The sequence below is a fragment of the Bombina bombina genome, chromosome 1 (genome assembly GCF_027579735.1).
Source record: "Bombina bombina isolate aBomBom1 chromosome 1, aBomBom1.pri, whole genome shotgun sequence".
NCBI lineage: Eukaryota > Metazoa > Chordata > Amphibia > Anura > Bombinatoridae > Bombina > Bombina bombina.
The window spans coordinates 1,569,556,733-1,569,577,957 of NC_069499.1; the positions used below are offsets into that span (position 1 = coordinate 1,569,556,733).

Genomic DNA, 21,225 nt, shown 5'->3' on the forward strand with positions numbered 1-21,225 from the left:
TCCCTTTCAAGGGTAAGACCCTATTCGGGCCTGAACTGAAAGAGATCATTTCAGACATCACTGGAGGGAAAGGCCATGCCCTTCCTCAGGATAAGACGAATAAGATGAGGACCAAACAAAATAATTTTCGTTCCTTTCGAAACTTTAAAGGTGGTCCCTCTTCCCCTGCCGCAAAACAAGAGGGGAATTTTGCTCAATCCAAGTCAGTCTGGAGACCTAACCAGACTTGGAACAAGGGTAAACAGGCTAAGAAGCCCGCTGCTGCCACCAAGACAGCATGAAGGGGTAGCCCCCGATCCGGGACCGGATCTAGTAGGGGGCAGACTTTCTCTCTTCGCTCAGGCTTGGGCAAGAGACGTTCAGGACTCCTGGGCTTTAGAAATAGTAACCCAGGGGTATCTTCTAGATTTCAAAGATTCTCCCCCAAGGGGGAGATGCCATCTTTCTCAATTGTCTGTAAACCAGACAAAAAGAGAGGCGTTCTTACGCTGTGTAGAAGACCTATATACCATGGGAGTGATCTGCCCAGTTCCGGAAACAGAACAGGGGCAAGGGTTCTACTCCAATCTGTTTGTGGTTCCCAAAAAAGAGGGAACTTTCAGACTAATTTTGGATCTCATGATCCTAAACAAATTCCTCAGAGTTCCATCCTTCAAAATGGAGACCATTCGGACTATTTTGCCGATGATCCAGGAGGGTCAATATATGACCACCGTGGACTTAAAGGATGCGTATCTACACATTCCTATCCACAAAGATCATCACCAGTTCCTCAGGTTCGCCTTTCTGGAAGCCAAGTCTCACACAGACATCGTGTTGGTTTTTCTAAGATCTCACGGGTGGAAGGTGAACGTAAAAAAGAGTTCACTTATCCCTCTCACATGAGTTCCATTCCTGGGAACTCTGATAGATTCGGTGGACATGAAAATTTTTCTGACGGAGGTCAGGAAATCAGAAATTTTATCCATCTGCCGATCTCTTCATTCTATTCCTCGGCCGTCAGTGGCTCAGTGTATGGAGGTAATCGGTTTAATGGTAGCGGCAATGGACATAGTTCTGTTTGCTCGCTTGCATCTCAGACCACTACAACTTTGCATGCTCAAACAGTGGAATGGGGATTATGCAGATTTATCTCCTCAGATAAATCTGGACCAAGAGACCAGAGACTCTCTTCTTTGGTGGTTGTCACAGGATCATCTGTCCAAGGGAATGTGTTTCCGCAGGCCAGCGTGGGTCATAGTGACGACGGACGCCAGCCTATTGGGCTGGGGTGCAGTCTGGAATTCCCTGAAAGCACAGGGATTGTGGACTCAGGAGGAGTCTCTTCTCCCAATAAATATTCTAGAACTGAGAGCGATATTCAACGCGCTTCAGGCGTGGCCTCAGCTGGCGTCGGCCAGATTCATAAGATTTCAGTCGGACAATATCATGACTGTAGCATATATCAATCATCATCAGGCGGGAACAAAGAGTTCTAGCGATGATAGAGGTTACCAAAATAATTCGATGGGCAGAGACTCACTCTTGCCATCTATCAGCAATCTATATCCCAGGAGTGGAGAACTGGGAAGTCGCCAGACTTTTCATCCGGGGGAGTGGGAACTCCATCCGGAGGTGTTTGCACAATTGATTCAGCAATGGGGCACACCAGAATTGGATCTGATGGCGTCTCGTCAGAATGCCAAACTTCCTCGTTACGGGTCCAGGTCAAGGGATCCTCAGGCAGTACTGATAGATGCTCTGGCAGTACCCTCGTCGTCCAACCTGGCTTATGTGTTTCCACCATTTCCTCTCCTTCCTCGTTTGATTGCCAGAATCAAACAGGAGAGATCTTCGGTGATTTTGATAGCACCTGCGTGGCCACGCAGGACTTGGTATGCAGACCTGGTGGACATGTCATCTCTTCCACCATGGACTCTGCCACTGAGACAGGACCTTCTGATTCAAGGTCCGTTCCAGCATCCAAATCTAGTTTCTCTGCGGCTGACTGCTTGGAGATTGAACGCTTGATCTTATCCAAGCGGGGGTTCTCTGAGTCGGTCATAGATACCTTGATTCAGGCTCAAAAGCCTGTCACTAGGAAAATTTATCATAAGATATGGCGTAAATATCTTTATTGGTGCGAATCCAAAGGCTACTCATGGAGTAAGATCAGGATTCCTAGGATTTTGTCCTTTCTCCAAGAAGGATTGGAGAAGGGGCTGTCAGCTAGTTCCTTAAAGGGACAGATATCTGCTTTATCAATTCTACTGCACAAACATCTGGCAGATGTTCCAGACGTTCAGTCGTTCTGTCAGGCTTTAGTTAGAATCGAGCCTGTGTTTAAACCTGTTGCTCCGCCATGGAATTTGAATTTAGTTCTTCAAGGGGTTCCGTTTGAACCTATGCATTCCATAGATATTAAGCTTCTATCTTGGAAAGTTCTGTTTTTAGTTGCTATCTCATCGGCTCGAAGAGTTTCTGAACTATCTGCATTGCAATGCGACTCCCCTTATCTTGTTTTCCATGCTGATAAGGTGGTTCTGCGTACCAAACCTGGATTCCTTCTTAAGGTTGTTTCTAATAAGAATATTAATCAGGAAATTGTTGTTCCTTCTCTGTGTCCTAATCCTTCCTCTAAGAAGGAGCGTCTATTGCACAACTTGGACGTGGTTCGTGCTTTAAAGTTTTACTTGCAATTGACCAAAGATTTCCGTGAAACATCTTCTTTGTTGTCTATTCTGGAAAACGTAGAGGTCAAAAAGCTACGGCTACCTCTCTTGCCTTTTGGCTAAAAAGCATCATCCGTTTGGCATACGAGACTGCTGAACAGCAGCCTCCTGAAAGAATTACAGCTCACTCTACTAGAACGGTGGCTTCCACATGGGCTTTTAAAAATGATGCTTCTGTTGAACAGATTTGTAAGGCTGTGACTTGGTCTTCGCTTCATACCTTTTCCAAATTTTACAAATTTGATACCTTTTGCTTCTTCGGAGGCTATTTTTGGGAGAAAAGTTCTTCAAGCAGTGGTGCCTTCTGTTTAACCATCTGTCTTGTCCCTCCCGTTCATCTGTGTCCTGTAGCTTTGGTATTGTATCCCACAAGTAAAGGATGAATCAGTGGGCCCGTCTTACCTTTATAGAAGAAAAGTAAATTTATGCTTACCTGATAAATTGATTTCTTCTGTGGTAAGACAAGTCCACGGTCCACCCTGTCATTTTAAGACAGATTATATTTTTTTGATTTAAACTTCAGTCACCTCTGCACCTTGTAGTTTCTCCTTTTTCTTCCTGTACCTTCGGTCGAATGAATGGGGGGTGGAGCTAAGGGAGGTGCTCTTTGCCACTTCCTGTTAGCAGGAGGAATATATCCCACAAGTAAAGGATGAATCCGTGGACTCATCTTACCATAGAAGAAATCAATTTATCAGGTAAGCATAAATTTACTTTTTCAAACAATAATTATTCTGGTGTAGACTGTCCCTTTAAGTATAACACACTGCTTATTGTTTTTATTCTAACAATAAAACAGATCTTTTTATAGTTTTTTTAAAAGACAATGCAATCGCACTTACTTTGAATTTCAAAAGAACAGTAGGTTTTTTGATTGTTTTTTTTCTTAAGTTTCAAAGTGAATTACTTTTTCCCTCTTCCTGTATCATATGACAGCCATTAGCCAATCACAAAATGCATATATGTATATACCGAGCACTCTTGCACATGCTCAGTAGTAGCTGGTGCCTCAAAATGCCAGCCCCCTGTATTATGTGACAGCCATTAGCCAATCACATACTAGTATACGTATACCCTGGTGCCTCAGAATGTGTGCATATAAAAAGACACATTTTTATAATGGAAGTGAACTGAATTTTTGTTATTATTTATTTTTAAATTATATGCTCTATCTAAATCATGAGAGTTTAATTTTCACTATTAAATAATTTAACACATGCTCCTCTGCTCACTAAATGCCACTTAAGTCTCTCTCTCTGCTGTTTTCAGAAACAAAGACTTTCAGGAGGTTTGCCTAGAAAAGGATGGGGAGACCGTCCTGCGGTTTGCGGCTGCTTACGGGTTCCGTAACATCCAGAATATGGTGCTTAAGCTGCGAAAAGGGAAGTTCCACTACCACTTTGTGGAGGTGCTGGCCTGTCCCGGAGGTAAAACCTGAGTATTTGCACTTAGTAACCTGATCATATAACCATGTAAAACTGGATCGGAGCTAAAGCCTTGCCATCAAAACTTAACTGGCCAAAATGTCACATTACACTTAGGCTGTAAACGCTCTAGTTAGTGCGCTGTCTAATAGTGTCACAGTCCTCTTTATTGTACTCATGTACGGCAGACATTAAAGGTCTACCCTTCTTTTAACCCCTTAAGTGCTGGATAGTGAAGCTCTATATATTCAAACTACAGTTTAATGTTCACTATCCAGAACGGAAGCTGTGGCTGGATACTTCTATATTATTCCTGGGAGGTTTTTATACTTGTTATCTAACTTTTAAATTGTGCAGAACAAAATCCCTGCAAAAATCTAAATCTTCTATTCTCTAAACCCAAGCGCAAGATGTCAAAAAGCCAGTAACGTGATTGGTCTGTGAATGAGCACCACAAGGTTCTAAAATACGTGTGCTCCAAGATGGCGGCTCCCAGTATGAAAATGATGATGAGCTTCACCAACCTGCACCTATAATGGGTTAAAATAAGAGAACAGATTTAAAGATAGAGGCAGGCACAGGAGGAAAACATTAAGAGTGTTCATACCCTTGCAGTTTAAAGTCCCTTTAAAGGGGTGTTGAACAGTATGAGATAGTAGTATACAGTGTTTATGTATAGTTAGAACATTTGCATTAAACTTTATTTGTTGTGTCACAATTTCCTGTACTTTAGCTCTGAAAAGTGTTGTTTCTTTTACAAGATACGAGTCCACGGATTTCATCCTTATTTGTGGGATATCGCCTCCTGGTCAGCAGGAGGAGGCAAAGAGCACCACAGCAGAGCTGCATATATAGCTCCTCCCTTCCCTCCCACCCCAGTCATTCTCTTTGCCTGTGTTAGTGATAGGAAGAGGCAAAGTGAGGTGTTAGTTTAGATTCTTCAATCAAGAGTTTATTGTTTTTAAAATGGTACCAGTGAGTGCTTTTTTATTCAGGGTTTAGCTGTATTCCTTGTCAGCCTCTAGAGTTGAGCTACAGGTGGCTTTTAAGCAATGGGAACTGGGGAGATTTTCATTCTCTCTTTGACTCCCATACTGTTTGCTGCCCTGCAGATGATGGTCTTAGCAGATATTATCTAAGACTCTGTCCCACATCTTCCTGTGGGACAGATCATGCTGTCGCTCAGCATTGAGGTATGTGCAGTCAGTCTGTTCTGAGGTACTTAGTGTCCCAGAATAAACCGTCCTTTGTTTTTTATTTACAGGAAGGGTAATCAACTTGCTAAGAATCCTCATACAGCATGTGTGTATTCCCCTCATTACTCTGTGTCAGCCATTTTTACTGGGGGTTTGTTATAGCTGCAATCAACTCTGCAGGACTAATAGCCCGGCTGGATGGAGTGTGGGCTTGATGCTGGGGACTGTTGCTTGGAGTTCTATACTCCGGTGCATATTTGTTTAATAGACAGTGTGCTTGGGGTTCACATTGTATGTTTTTACTGGCATTGGAAGTTTTTAAGATTAAACAAAGTATTATTTAGTTTTTCTATACGGTTTTGTTTTTTTTATCAACCGGGTTTTTGCGAGTTAGTTTGCCGCCCACAAGGGGCGGGGCTTATCGTGTGCGCGCTTAGCCACGCAGTTGTTATTCTGCGATCAGGAAGTGATTCGATCGGCTGTGTGTCTTGTGGCTCCCCTAAGACCGCATGCAGTAATTTACACAGGCGGTCTCAGGCATGCCGCATACGAAGCAGATAGTCGTTGTCGTGGGGACAAGTAGGCTCCGCAGCAGAGCTGTGGCGAGGTGCAAGTGCTGGATATTGTTAGTTTGAAGGCTAATGTGCAAAAGAATTGCTCCAGTTCAGAGAACTTATTTTTAGAAAAAGCGCAGTTTCTTTCTGTTTTCAATTGAGTTCAATTGAATTCAAAGAGTGTTGTGCAGTAAAATTTGAAACAATTTATTTTTAAAGGCACAGTACACTCGGTTTTCAAAAGTTTTTGCTATCATATCATATTAAGCTGTTTGCACTTTATTTATGTCTTGACTACATCACTTAATTATCAGTGTCACGACCAATATTGCATTTCCTTATTTGTTGTCATGGAGAACCTTCAAAGCAGTACATGTTCTATGTGTTTGAATGCTAATGTGGAACCCCCTGTTACTTTTTGTCCCTCATGCACTGAGAGGGCGTTACAGTTTAGAGAGCAAATTTTCTTTAATAAAAGTATGTCTAAGGCGGATGTTTCTCAGGGTTCGGCTGATGAGACTCAGAGTATGCCGCAGCTTTCTCCCCAAGCGTCACAGCCCTTAACGCCCTCTCAAGGGGCGTCAAATTCCTCTACAACTTCTGCTGCAATCACTTTGCAGGATATTGCTGCGGTCATGTCATCTACCCTTTCTGAGGCGTTATCTGCCTTTCCGGTACTTCAAGGCAAACGCAGTAGAAAGGATAACCTCATGGTCAATGCAGCTTCTGATGCCTTATTGGCGATCTCAGATGTACCCTCCCAGGGCTCTGAATTGGAGGGTATGGAGGTTATATCCGAGGGGGAACTTTCTGACTCAGAAAGTGGCTTACTTCTGATGGGTCCAGATACGGTTTCCTTCAGGTTTAAACTTGAACACCTCCGCCTGTTATTGAGGGAGGTTTTGGTGACTCTGGACGACTGTGATTCAATTGTGGTTCCTCCAGAGAAATTGAGTAAGTTGGACAGATACTTAGAGGTCCCTTCTTATTCAGATGTATTTCCTGTTCCTAAGAGAACTTCCGAAATTATTGCTAAGGAATGGGAGAGACCGGGTATTCCTTTTTCCCCTTCTCCAGTCTTCAAGAAGATGTACACGATAGCTGACGCCATTAGGGACTCTTGGCAGACGGTCCCTAGGGTGGAGGGAGCTATTTCAACCTTGGCTAAATGGACTATTATCCCTATCGAGGATAGTTGTGCTTTTAAGGACCCTATGGATAAGAAATTGGAGGGTCTGCTTAAAGTATATGTTCATCAGGGGTTGCGGCCTGCATTGTTACAGTTACGACTGCGGCTGCTTATTGGTTTGATGCTTTAGAAGAGTCTCTTAAAACCAAGACTCCTTTGGAAGAAATACAAGATAGAATTAAAGCTCTTAAGCAAGCTAATTCTTTTATTACAGATGCTTCCTTTCAGATTACAAAATTGGCGGCTAAGAGTTCAGGATTTTCCATCTTAGCACGCAGAGCTTTATGGTTAAAATCTTGGTCTGCAAATTTGTCGTCTAAGCTTTTGGCTATTCTGTACAAGAGGAAGACCCTGATCGGACCTGACTTGAAAGAAATTATTTCTGAGATTACGGGGGGTAAGGGTCATCTCCTCCCTCGAGATAAGAAATCCAAACAGAGAGGTTGTCAAAGTAATTTTCGTTCCTTTCAAAACTTCAAGGGAATTCCCCCTTCCTCTTCCGCTAAACAGGAAGGGAATTATTCTCAAACCAAGTCCACTTGGAGACCCAACCAGTCTTGGGTAAACAATCCAAGAAGCCTGTTGCCACTACCAAATCAGCATGAAGGGTCGGCCCCCGATCCGGGACCGGATCTAGTAAGGGGCAAACTTTCTCTCTTTGTCCAGGCTTGGATAAGAGATGTTCAGGATCCCTGGGCATTAGAAATAGTGTCTCAGGGATACAAGCTGGATTTCAGGAATTCTTCTCCCAGAGGAAGGTTTCTTCTTTCTCAATTGTCTGTAGACCAGATAAAGAGAGAGGTGTTCTTACGCTGTGTAAGAGACCTCTCCTCCATGGGAGTAATTTGTCCCGTTCCCATTCAGGGACAGGGGTTTTATTCAAATCTGTTTGTGGTTCCCAAAAAAGAGGGAACTTTCAGACCTATCTTACATCTCAAGAGTCTAAACAAGTTTCTTAGAGTTCCATCTTTCAAGATGGAAACTATTCATACCATTCTTCCATTGTTCCAGGAGGGTCAATTTATGACTACCGTGGATTTAAAGGATGCATATCTTTATGTTCCTATCCACAGAGATCATTACAAGTTCCTGAGGTTTGCCTTTCTGGACAAACATTTTCAGTTCGTGGCTCTTTCAGTCTCGCCACAGCACCCAGAATTTTTACAAAGATTCTGGGGTCTCTGCTGGCGGTTCTAAGACCTCAGGGTATTGCGGTGGCGCCTTATCTAGACGATACTCTAATCCAGGCGTCATCTTATCAGCTAGCAAAGTCTTATACCAACCTTGTTCTCTCCTTCCTGAGGACTCACGGGTGGAAGATAAATCTGGGAGTTTGCTAATTCCACAAACAATGGTACTCTTCTTGGGAACTCGACTCTCTATCCATGAAAATTTATCTGACAGAGGTCAGGAGGTTAAAGATCATGAATACATGTCGAGCCCTTCAGTCCAATCCTCAGCCGTCAGTGGCTCAGTGTATGGAGGTAATTGGATTGATGGTGGCGGCAATGGACATCATTTCGTTTGCTCGGTTTCACCTCAGGCCTCTGCAACTGAGCATGCTCAGGCAGTGGAATGGAGATTATGCAGACTTGTCTCCTCAAATTCATCTAGATCAGGAGACGAGGGACTCTCTTCTTTGGTGGTTGTCGCTGGATCATCTATCCCAGGGGACAGGCTTTCACAGGCCCCCGTGGGTGATAGTGACGACGGACGCCAGCCTACTAGGCTGGGGAGCAGTCTGGAACTCCCTGAGGGCTCAGGGTGTATGGACTCAGGCAGAGTCTCTCCTTCGAATCAATATACTAGAGTTGAGAGCTATTTTTAATGCGCTTCAGGCTTGATCTCAGTTGGCTTCGGCCCAATTCATCAGGTTCTAGTCGGACAACATAACGACGGTTGCTTACGTCAATCATCAGGGAGGAACCAGGAGTTCCTTGGCGATGACAGAAGTAGCAAAAATAATTCAGTGGGCGGAGTCTCACTCTTGCCATCTGTCGGCAAGCTACATCCCAGGAGTGGAAAACTGGGAAGCAGATTTTCTGAGCAGACAGACGTTTCATCCGGGAGAATGGTAACTTCATCCGGAAGTGATCTCTGCCCTGATTCTGAGATGGGGCAGGCCGGATCTCATAGCATCTCGTCAGAATGCCAAGCTTCCAAGATACGGGTCCAGGTCCAGGGATCCTCAGTCCGAGCTGATAGATGCCTTGGCAGTGCCTTGGTCTTTCAGCCTAGCTTATGTATTCCCTCCGTTTGCTCTCCTTCCCCGGGTGATTGCTCGAGTCCTCGATGATCCTCATCGCTCCTGCGTGGCCTTGCAGGACTTGGTATGCCGATTTGGTGGACATGTCATCTCAGCCTCCATGGAGGCTTCCATTGTGGAAAGACCTTCTCATTCAGGGACCCTTCCATCATCCGAATCTCATTTCTCTGCAGCTAACTACTTGGAGATTGAACGCTTAATTTTATCTAAGCGAGGGTTTTCTGATTCGGTCATAGATACCTTGATTCAGGCACGTAAGCCTGTTACTAGAAAAATGTACCATAAGATATGGGGTAAATATCTTTATTGGTGCGAATCCAATGGCTACTCATGGAGTAGAGTTAGGATTCCCAGGATCTTGTCTTTTCTCCAAGATGGATTGGAGAAAGGATTGTCAGCAAGTTCCTTAAAGGAACAGATTTCTGCTTTATCTATTTTGTTACACAAGCGTCTGGCAGATGTTCCAGATGTTCAATCTTTTTGTCAGGCTCTGACTAGAATCAGGCCTGTGTTTAGACCAATTGCTCCTCCTTGGAGTTTGAATTTAGTTCTTACAGTTCTTCAAGGGGTTCTGTTTGAACCTATGCATTCTATAGATATTAAGTTATTATCTTGGAAAGTTTTATTTTTGGTTGCTATTTAGTATCTGAGCTTTCGGCATTACAATGTGATTCTCCTTATCTTATTTTTCATTCGGATAAGGTGGTGTTACGTACCAAACCTGGTTTTCTTCCTAAGGTTGTTTCAAATAAAATATATTAATCAGGAAATTGTTGTTCCTTCCTTGTGTCCTAATCCTTCTTCTAAGAAGGAGCGGCTGTTACATCATTTGGACGTGGTCCGTGCCTTGAAGTTTTACTTACAGGCGACTAAGGATTTTCGGCAATCGTCTTCCCTGTTTGTTGTGTTTTCTGGGAAGCGTAGGGGTCAGAAAGCTACTGCTACCTTTCTCTCATTTTGGCTGAAGAGTATCATCCGTTTTGCATATGAGACTGCTGGACGGCAGCCTCCTGAACGAATTACGGCTCATTCCACTAGGGCTGTGGCTTCCTCATGGGCATTCAAAAATTATGCTTCTGTTGAACAGATTTGCAAAGCTGTAACTTGGTCGTCTCTTCACACTTTTTCCAAATTTTCCAAATTTGATACTTTTGCCTCGTCTGAGGCTGTTTTTGGGAGAAAAGTTCTTCAAGCAGTGGTGCCTTCCGTTTAGGTTCCCTGTCTTGTCCCTCCCTTTTCATCCGTGTACTATAGCTTTGGTATTGTATCCCACAAGTAAGGATGAAATCCGTGGACTCATCGTATCTTGTAAAAGAAAAGGAAATTTATTCTTACCTGATAAATTTGTTTCTTTTACGATACGATGAGTCCACGGCCCGCCCTGTTTTTTTAAGACAGGTCTTTAATTTTGTTAAACTTCAGTCACCTATGCACCTTGGCTTTTCCTTTCTCTTCCTAACTTCGGTCGAATGACTGGAGTGGGAGGGAAGGGAGGAGCTATATATACAGCTCTGCTGTGGTGCTCTTTGCCTCCTCCTGCTGACCAGGAGGCGATATCCCACAAGTAAGGATGAAATCCGTGGACTCATCGTATCGTAAAAGAAACAAATTTATCAGGTAAGAATAAATTTCCTTTTTTCTCAATTCTACTGAGTTTCTATAAAGTCATGTTTGCTGCAATGTTGGAACCTAGGTTTTCTCTTATCTACCTTTTCTGCTAAGGACAATTATGAACAGATCTGAAACAGGTGATACAAGAGAGGATGCAAACATGTCTGTGTGGAAGTCCTGTTAGATGGTTACTTAAACAATATCCAGGGGAACACCTAGGTTCCAACATTGTGGCGCCAATTATTTTACAGAAACCAAAGTACTTTTGTAGAGAAAAACCTTTGCACGTATATCTACAATATTCAATCACCTACCATTATATTAAAAATACATCTACTTATTACTGTACTGGACCCTGCACAAACAAAGTTAAACAAAAAGAAATGAAATGTAAAACAGTTATAAAATGATGAATAATACATATTTCTATTAAAGGGACAGACTACTTGAATGTTTTATTGTTTGAAAAGATAGATAATCCCTTTATTGTCCATTCCTCAGTTTTGCTGTCAGTTTCACTCAGAAATTCCCCCAGGCGCAGAGGGAATCTGATTCCGTGTTATGATTTCAGTGGATTGCTAAAGTCATATCCCCAGCTTTTCTTAAGACTCCTCCAGCTGGGGGACATTTACTATTGCGCTGCTCTGTAATCCACACATCCCACAATATTCATATAGAAATGGAGTATTGATAAAAAAGGATTTATTTAAAGAGACATAAAACCCAAAGCATTTCTTTCATGATTCAGTTAGTGTCAAATATAAAAAAAATCCAATTTCTGTTCTAAGGTGTATCCAGTCCACGGATCATCCATTACTTGTGGGATATTCTCCTTCCCAACAGGAAGTTGCAAGAGGATCACCCACAGCAGAGCTGCTATATAGCTCCTCCCCTAACTGCCATATCCAGTCATTCTCTTGCAACTCTCGACAAGCATGGAGGTAGTAAGAGAGAAGTGGTGTAAAGTAGTTTGTTTTTTCTTCAATCAAAAGTTTATTTTTAAATGGTACCGGAGTTGTACTATTTTGTCACAGGCAGAAAATAGAAGAAGAATCTGCCTGTGATTTCTATGATCTTAGCAGGTTGTAACTAAGATCCATTGCTGTTCTCACACATAAATGAAGAGATAGGTAACTTCAGCTGGGGAATGGCGTGCAGGGTATCCTGCTATGAGGTATGTGCAGTTAAAACTTTTTCTAGAGAAATGTAAATGCTAGAAAATGCTGCTGATACCAGATTTATGTAAGGTAAGCCTGAATACAGTGATTTAATAGCGACTGGTATCATGCTTACTTTCAGAGGTAATACTCTTATAGATTTGCAATATAAAACGTTTACTGGAATGTTTAAGCGTTTTTATATATGCTTTGGTGATAAAACTTTATTGGGGCCTAGTTTTTTTCCACATGGCTGGCTTAAATTTGCCTAGAAACAGTTTCCTGAGGCTCTCCGCTGTTTTAACATGAGTGGGAGGGGCCTAATTTAGCGCTTTATTGCGCAGTAACTTTTACAGACTGAGACATCCAGCTTCCTCCAGGAGTCCCCTGAATGCTATAGGACCTCTCTAAAGGGCTCTTAGGCTTTACAAAGTCGTTTGTTTGGGAAGGTAGGGCCACAGCAGAGCTGTGGCAGTTTGTTGTGACTGTTAAAAAACGTCTATATCGTTTTTTTGATCCGTTTTTTGAAATAAGGAGTTAATCATCCATTTGCAACTGGGTGCAATGCTCTGTTAGCTTATTATACACACTGTAAAAATGTTGTTTGATTTACTGCCTTTTTTCACTGTTTTTCAAATAATGACAAAATTTGTTTCTCTTAAAGGCACAGTACCGTTTTTATTTTTTGCTTGTTAACTTGATTTAAAGTGTTTTCCAAGCTTGCTGGTCTCATTGCTAGTCTGTTTAAACATGTCTGACATAGAGGAAACTCCTTGTTCATTATGTTTAGACGCCATGGTGGAACCCCCTCTTAGAATGTGTACCAAATGTACTGATTTCACTTTAAGTAATAAAGATCATATTCTGTCTTTAAAGAATTTATCACCAGAGGAATCTGACGAGGGGGAAGTTATGCCGACTAACCTGCCCCACGTGTCAGACCCTTTGACTCCCGCTCAAGGGACTCCCGCTCAAATGGCGCCAAGTACATCTAGGGCGCCCATAGTGTTTACTTTACAAGACATTGCGGCGGTCATGGATAATACACTGTCAGCGGTATTATCCAGACTACCTGGGTTTAGAGGAAAGCGAGACAGCTCTAGAGTTAGAAGAAATACAGAGCATACTGACGCTTTAAGAGCTATGTCTGATACTCCCTCACAATATGCAGAAGCTGAGGAAGGAGAGCTTCTTTCTGTGGGTGATGTTTCTGACTCAGGGAAGATGATTCAACCTGATTCTGATATGTCTACATTTAAATTTAAGCTTGAACACCTCCGCGTATTGCTCAGGGAGGTTTTAGCTGCTCTGAATGACTGTGATACAATTGCAGTGCCAGAGAAATTGTGTAGATTGGATAAATACTATGCAGTCCCGGTGTGCACTGATGTTTTCCCAATACCTAAAAGGTTTACAGAAATTATTACTAAGGAATGGGATAGACCAGGTGTGCCGTTCTCTCCCCCTCCTATTTTTAAGAAAATGTTTCCAATAGATGCCACCACACGGGACTTATGGCAGACAGTCCCTAAGGTGGAGGGAGCAGTTTCTACCCTAGCTAAGCGTACTACTATCCCTGTCGAGGACAGTTGTGCTTTCTCAGATCCAATGGATAAAACGTTAGAGGGTTACCTTAAGAAAATGTTTATTCAACAAGGTTTTATTCTACAGCCTCTTGCATGCATTGCCCCAGTCACTGCTGCTGCGGCTTTCTGGTTTGAGTCTCTGGAAGAGGCTTTACAGGTAGAGACTCCATTGGATGACATACTTGACAAGCTTAGAGCACTTAAGCTAGCCAATTCTTTTGTTTATGATGCCATTGTTCATTTGACTAAACTAACGGCTAAGAATTCTGGTTTTGCTATTCAGGCGCGCAGGGCGCTATGGCTTAAATCATGGTCAGCTGACGTCACTTCAAAGTCTAAGCTGCTTAACATTCCCTTCAAGGGGCAAACCCTATTCGGGCCTGGTTTGAAGGAGATCATTTCTGATATCACTGGAGGAAAAGGTCATGCCTTTCCTCAGGATAGGTCCAAATCAAGGGCCAAACAGACTAATTTTCGTGCCTTTCGAAACTTCAAGGCGAGTGCGGCATCAACTTCCTCTAATGCAAAACAAGAGGGAACTTTTGCTCAGTCCAAGTCGGTCTGGAGACCTAACCAGACCTGGAACAAAGGTAAGCAGGCCAAAAAGCCTGCTGCTGCCTCTAAGACAGCATGAAGGATCGGCCCCCTATCCGGTAACGGATCTAGTAGGGGGCAGACTTTCGCTCTTCGCCCAGGCTTGGCCAAGAGATGTCCAGGATCCCTGGGCGTTGGAAATTATATCCCAGGGATATCTTCTGGACTTCAAAGCTTCCCCTCCAAAAGGGAGATTTCACCTTTCACAATTATCTGCAAACCAGATAAAGAGAGAGGCTTTCTTACACTGTGTTCAAGACCTCCTAGTTATGGGAGTGATCCATCCAGTTCCAAAGGAGGAACAGGGACAGGGATTTTACTCAAATCTGTTTGTGGTTCCCAAAAAAGAGGGAAACTTCAGACCAATTTTAGATCTCAAGATCTTAAACAAATTCCTCAGAGTTCCATCATTCAAGATGGAAACTATTCGTACCATCCTACCTATGATCCAGGAGGGTCAATATATGACTACAGTGGATTTAAAGGATGCTTATCTTCACATTCCGATACACAAAGATCATCATCGGTTTCTCAGGTTTGCCTTCCTAGACAGGCATTACCAGTTTGTAGCTCTTCCCTTTGAATTAGCTACAGCCCCAATAATCCTTACAAAGGTTCTGGGGTCACTTCTGGCGGTCCTAAGGCCGCTGGGCATAGCAGTGGCCCCTTATTTAGATGACATTCTGATACAGGCGTCAAATTTCCAAATTGCCAAGTCTCATACGGACATAGTTCTGGCATTTCTGAGGTCGCATGGGTGGAAAGTGAACGAAGAAAAGAGTTCTCTATCCCCTCTCACAAGAGTCTCCTTTCTGGGAACTCTAATAGATTCTGTAGAAATGAGGATTTACCTGACAGAGACCAGGTTATCAAAACTTCTAAATTCCTGCCGTGTTCTTTATTCCACTCCTCGCCCTTCGGTGGCTCAGTGTAGGGAAGTAATCGGCTTAATGGTAGCGGCAATGGACATAGTGCCGTTTGCCCGCCTACATCTCAGACCGCTGCAACTCTGCATGCTCAGTCAGTGGAATGGGGATTACACAGATTTGTCCCCTCTACTAAATCTGGATCAAGAGACCAGGGATTCTCTTCTCTGGTGGTTATCTCCGGTCCATCTGTCCAAGGCCAGATTGGACAATAGTAACGACAGATGCCAGCCTTCTAGGCTGGGGAGAAGTCTGGAACTCCCTGAAGGCTCAGGGATCGTGGACTCAGGAGGAGACACTCCTTCCAATAAACATTCTGGAACTGAGAGCGATATTCAATGCTCTTCAGGCTTGGCCTCAGCTAGCGACAATGAGGTTCATCAGATTTCAGTCGGACAACATCACGACTGTGGCTTACATCAACCATCAAGGGGGAACAAGGAGTTCCCTAGCGATGTTAGAAATCTCAAAGATAATTCGCTGGGCAGAGATTCACTCTTGCCACCTATCAGCTATCCATATCCCAGGTGTATAGAACTGGGAGGCGGATTTTCTAAGTCGTCAGACTTTTAATCCGGGGGAGTGGGAACTCCATCCGGAGGTGTTTGCACAATTGATTCATCGTTGGGGCAAACCAGAACTGGATCTCATGGCGTCTCGCCAGAACGCCAAACGTCCTTGTTACGGATACAGGTCCAGGGATCCCAAGGCGACGCTGATAGATGCTCTAGCAGCACCTTGGTCTTTCAACCTGGCTTATGTGTTTCCACCGTTTCCTCTGCTCCCTTGTCTGATTGCCAAAATCAAGCAGGAGAGAGCATCGGTGATCTTGATAGCGCCTGTGTGACCACGCAGGACTTGGTATGCAGATCTGGTGGACATGTCATCCTTTCCACCATGGACTCTGCCGCTGAGACAGACAGGACCTTCTACTTCAAGGTCCTTTCAACCATCCAAATCTAATTTCTCTGAGACTGACTGCCTGGAGATTGAACGCTTGATTTTATCAAAGCGTAGCTTCTCCGAGTCAGTCATTGATACCTTAATTCAGGCACGAAAGCCTGTCACCAGGAAAATTTATCATAAGATATGGCGTAAATATATTTATTGGTGTGAATCCAAGGGTTACTCATTGAGTAAAGTCAGGATTCCCAGGATATTATCTTTTCTCCAAGAAGGATTGGAAAAAGGATTGTCAGCTAGTTTCTTAAAGGGACAGATTTCTGCTCTGTCTATTCTTTTGCACAAGCGTCTGGCGGATGTTCCAGACGTCCAGGCATTTTGTCAGGCTTTAGTTAGAATCAAGCCTGTGTTTAAACCTGTTGCTCCGCCATGGAGCTTAAATTTGGTTCTTAAAGTTCTTCAAGGGGTTTCGTTTGAACCTCCTCATTCCATAGATATCAAACTTTTATCTTGGAATGTTCTTTTTTTGGTAGCCATTTCCTCGGCTCGTAGAGTTTCCGAGTTATCTGCCTTACAATGTGATTCTCCTTATCTGATCTTCTATGCGGATAAGGTAGTTCTGCGTACCAAACCTGGGTTTTTACCTAAGGTGGTATCTAATAAGAATATCAATCAGGAGATTGTTGTTCCATCGTTGTGTCCTAATCCTTCTTCAAAGAAGGAACGTCTATTACACAATCTTGACGTGGTTCGTGCTTTAAAGTATTATTTACAAGCTACTAAAGATTTTCGTCAAACATCTGCTTTGTTTGTTGTCTACTCTGGACAGAGGAGAGGCCAAAAGGCTTCGGCAACCTCTCTTTCGTTTTGGCTAAGAAGCATAATCCGCTTAGCTTATGAGACTGCTGGCCAGCAGCCTCCTGAAAGGATTACAGCTCATTCTACTAGAGCTGTGGCTTCTACATGGGCCTTTAAAAACGAGACTTCTGTTGAACAGATTTGCAAGGCGGCAACTTGGTCTTCGCTTCATACCTTTTCAAAATTCTATAAATTTGATACTTTTGCTTCTTCGGAGGCTATTTTTGGGAGAACGGTTTTACAGGCAGTGGTACCTTCCGTTTAAGTACCTGCCTTGTCCCTCCCTTCATCCGTGTACTTTAGCTTTGGTATTGGTATCCCACAAGTAATGGATGATCCGTGGACTCGATATACCTTACAAGAGAAAACATAATTTATGCTTACCTGATAAATATATTTCTCTTGTGGTGTATCCAGTCCATGGCCCGCCCTGTCATTTTAAGGCAGGTAATTTTTAACTTTAAACTACAGTCACCACTGCACCCTATGGTTTCTCCTTTCTCTGCTTGTCTTCGGTCGAATGACTGGTAGTGGCAGTTAGGGGAGGAGCTATATAGGCAGCTCTGCTGTGGGTGATCCTCTTGCAGCTTTCTGTTGGGAAGGAGAATATCCCACAAGTAATGGATGATCCGTGGACTGGATACACCACAAGAGAAATAAATTTATCAGGTAAGCATAAATTATGTTTTACTTCTATTATTATATTGACTTTGTTCTTTTATATCGTTTGTAGAAAGGTACACCAATTAAAGGGACACTGAACACTAAATCGATTTCATGCACCTCACTCTAATAATAGGTGCTGCGCAGTGTTCCATCTAAGGCTAGATTTTGTAACCGGCCCAGCAGTGTGCACTGTGTAGTCTTTGCTAACTGCAGGGTGTGGCTCACTGATTAACTGTTTCACTGCTGGGGCTGTCACAAAATATGGCCATATTGGAACTTAGGTTATACTGCAAAGTTGTCAGCTTGGAAAGTAGTGAAATCTAGATTTCAACATGGCGGCACCCATGCTTATAAAAAAAATTGTATTCAATGTCCCTTTAAGTAAACGCTAATTAAGTTAAGTATTTAATATTAGTCTAAAAATGATGGGTTTATGGATTCTTGTTAATGTAAAAAGAATTACATTTTCAGTGTTGTATTCCTGTAACATATGTGCTTATTCTTGATCTTTATTATAGGATGTTTGAATGGAAAAGGCCAAGCTCAGACAATAGACGGAAAGCCTGAGCGCGCCCTGCTGCATGAGATGGAGGAAGTGTACACGCGTGTTCCGGTGCAGAATCCTGAGAGTAACCAGCACGTGGAGGCTCTGTACAAGGACTGGCTAGAGGGAGCCGAGTCCCAAAAATCCAGAGAGACCTTGCACACAAAATATGTGCCCAGCTCCCAGTCTGCAGCGCGGCCGGATATCAAGTGGTGACATCCTGCACATATCTGCTGCCTGCTACAAGGAGTCGTGGCGCAAATAACTACTTCCACACCACAAGGTGGCGGCTCCGGCCTTGACCTTTGGAGCCAGTCTGGCGAGGAGAAGAGAGGAATATTCTAGCGCCTGCTCTCATTACAGACTGTGAAATCGCCACAAATTTCAGTGCATCCGGATAATGGCGGCTAGGTAGTGTAACACTTACACTTCCTTTCACCATTGTCCTTTGAACTTTTCGCTTAGTTTGATCAGAAATAAGCTGTTTGGCTTCAGGAGAGCAAATGTATATCTAAAATAATTTACAAAGAGCCTTTGCTGCTGGAAGATGGTTTGCTTTAAGTAAATCTCTTTGGCAGTTAAAGGGTGAAACCTGCAGCATGTTTTCTGTGTGTTTACATGGTACCCTGCAGCATATATATATATTTGTACATCTGCTGAGACATACAACCCAGCACTCATCTCTAAAACCGAGTAAAGTGAACTTTGTCATAAACCCCTTAAAACCCAAGAGCCTTTTTTCTAATATAACAGCTGCTTGTACGAAAAGGGCTGATCTGTAAAAACTGCTAGCAGTGAAGAGGTTAATAGATACTATAATAGGCCTTTTCTCTGCTTTAGAAGGTGCTGTCTGAACCTGCACTGGAATTACCTTCAGGCAACACTCTGCAGTGCAAGAGTTGTACTGGTCCTTCTGGCAGCTGTGGGGTTAATTAACTCATTCATTGCCTGGGTGGTCAATTGAAGTCACTTCCAAAGAGGCTCAAAGAACTTCAAAAAATTATAATACGCTGCTAATTTTTACGCAAGATTACATGAAAGTAACACTGACCTGCAGCATTGTGAGATCTGTACAAATAAACTGTGGTTAAACCCTGGTCTGCTTAAGATAACAAAGCAACCCTCTTTGGCAGCCAAGAGGTTAAATGTATTCTTCAGGAAAATAAATATGATTTTTTTTAGCCGCCCTTATTTATTTATTAATTGCGTTTACACAATTTTTACTTTTTGTGTTTCAAGAAGATTTAATTTTAACCTCTTAAGGACATATGACGGAATTTTTCCGTCATAAAACAATTGAGCAAACTGAAAGCTGTGTCCTTAAAGGGTTAAGCAAAGTATTTGTTTTTTATTCTTGTATTTTGCCTTTAACATATTGTACCGCATATTCTACCTCTATGGAAATGTGTTTCTGTGTTGTATAAATGAATGTAATTTATTTTATACTTCCTGGGGTTTCTGTGAAATTTCAGCAATTTCCTAGCTGAGCAACACATATCCAAAAAGTTAGAACTTTGAACAGCAAAGAGAATCTTTGGTTGCCTCTAGATATCTAGGAAGTTGCTGAAATCTTACATGAAATAAAAAACAAACCGGTATTTACAGCAAAAGACATTTTCATGGAAGCGTTGTGGAGCTATGTTTAAATAACCACGTTTTATTTTTATGAGGCCTCACAATGTCAGTATTCCTTTAGCAATGCTGTATTTGAGAGCAGTGAAACGGATGGTACCGTTAGTAACGATATGAATACATCTATCCTGTCTGTCGTTCTGTGTAATGGCCGATACTTCTATCTTTGTCTCCTGTTACTGTGTCAGTATGTTTGATCCTAGCGTCTGTAAATGTTGGTCCAGCCCCATTGTTGCATGCACATATAAGGCGCCTTCGCATTTCTGTAAGTTTCGGCAAATATTTCTGGCAAACAAAGGGTTTACTATTAAATATCAGTGATAGTCAAAACCGCACATCCGAACAGTGCTGCATTTATAATGAAGGTGCTGATCAAAGTATATTTAAGTTTGGCTCTTTTTGTTGGCGCACTTGTTTGCAGCCAAAGGGTTAACTCCTGTGCTGTAGTGATATCCTTTTTAAAGGGACATTACACATCTCTTGCTTTTGGGTAAAAACTGTGCTGTTACAGATTTTGCTTTTTGTTTTCTCTGTGGAATGTGGGACTAGCACAATTTTTATACAAAAACAAATGGGTGTTTGATGTCCCTTTTAATGCAGAGCTATTATTAAACGTCACAAACCTTTAAATGAAACACTCTTGGAAAAGGAAGGATGTGTAAAGGAGAGTGACGTTTGCAGTACGCTTATACTATAGAGGAGTGATGCGGCTTTGTGCCCAGAAACAAAATCATTCTCCATATAAAAAACATTTATTTTTTTTGTGGCTAAAAATAAAATAAGAAATAAAAACTTGTTTAAAGTTGAAACTAATACAGCAGTATCAGTTGTGCGCGTTCTACAAATGCTTATTGGCTGGTAGGTAAAATGCATAGCGTTTCAGCCAATGAGCATTAAAGGCAGGTGCTTATAAGCCAATCAGAAGGAAGTAGACAAATGATACTACTGTATTACTCAGTTTAAACCGTTTTTTTTAGGCATTACAGAAAAAAACGTTTAAATGCTGCTTTTTCGCATTGGATGATAAAGATGTTAATTCTATTTTATGTCTAGCTGCAGACATTATTGTGCTCTTCTTCTGCCTATGTCCACTTGACAAGTGATCTCGTACTACAGGATTTCACCGCCTGCTCCAGCAATAAAACTTCTAAGATTTTCTCTGATTTCCTGTAGTTCCAAAGATAAAGTGGTGCTGGCCAATAGGAGCTGAGGAATTCCTGAGGCTCCCAGTAGGGTCCTGGGCTGGGAGAAATATTATTTTAAGGAGATAATGTTCATTTAAATGTTATGCAGAATGCCTAAAAGTAAACTATTTTTTCACAAGCATCTGTGTTACACGTTTTCTTTCTCAGCCTTTTAATAGTGTATATTTTTATGTAAGTAACCTAATAAAGAATTAATACAATTA

The 21,225-nt window shown here is 42.4% G+C and overlaps 1 protein-coding gene across 1 annotated transcript in view; it reads left to right on the top strand.

Annotated features, from left to right (window-relative positions):
- Positions 1-21,225, top strand: part of NARF (nuclear prelamin A recognition factor) — an 81,852-nt gene extending 60,627 nt beyond the window's left edge. Inside the window, exons 10-11 of the mRNA XM_053709850.1 lie at positions 3,981-4,138; positions 18,160-21,225. Coding sequence (XP_053565825.1) covers positions 3,981-4,138; positions 18,160-18,401 — 400 coding nt within the window. The 3' untranslated portion in view covers positions 18,402-21,225. The remainder of the gene's footprint in view (positions 1-3,980; positions 4,139-18,159) is intronic.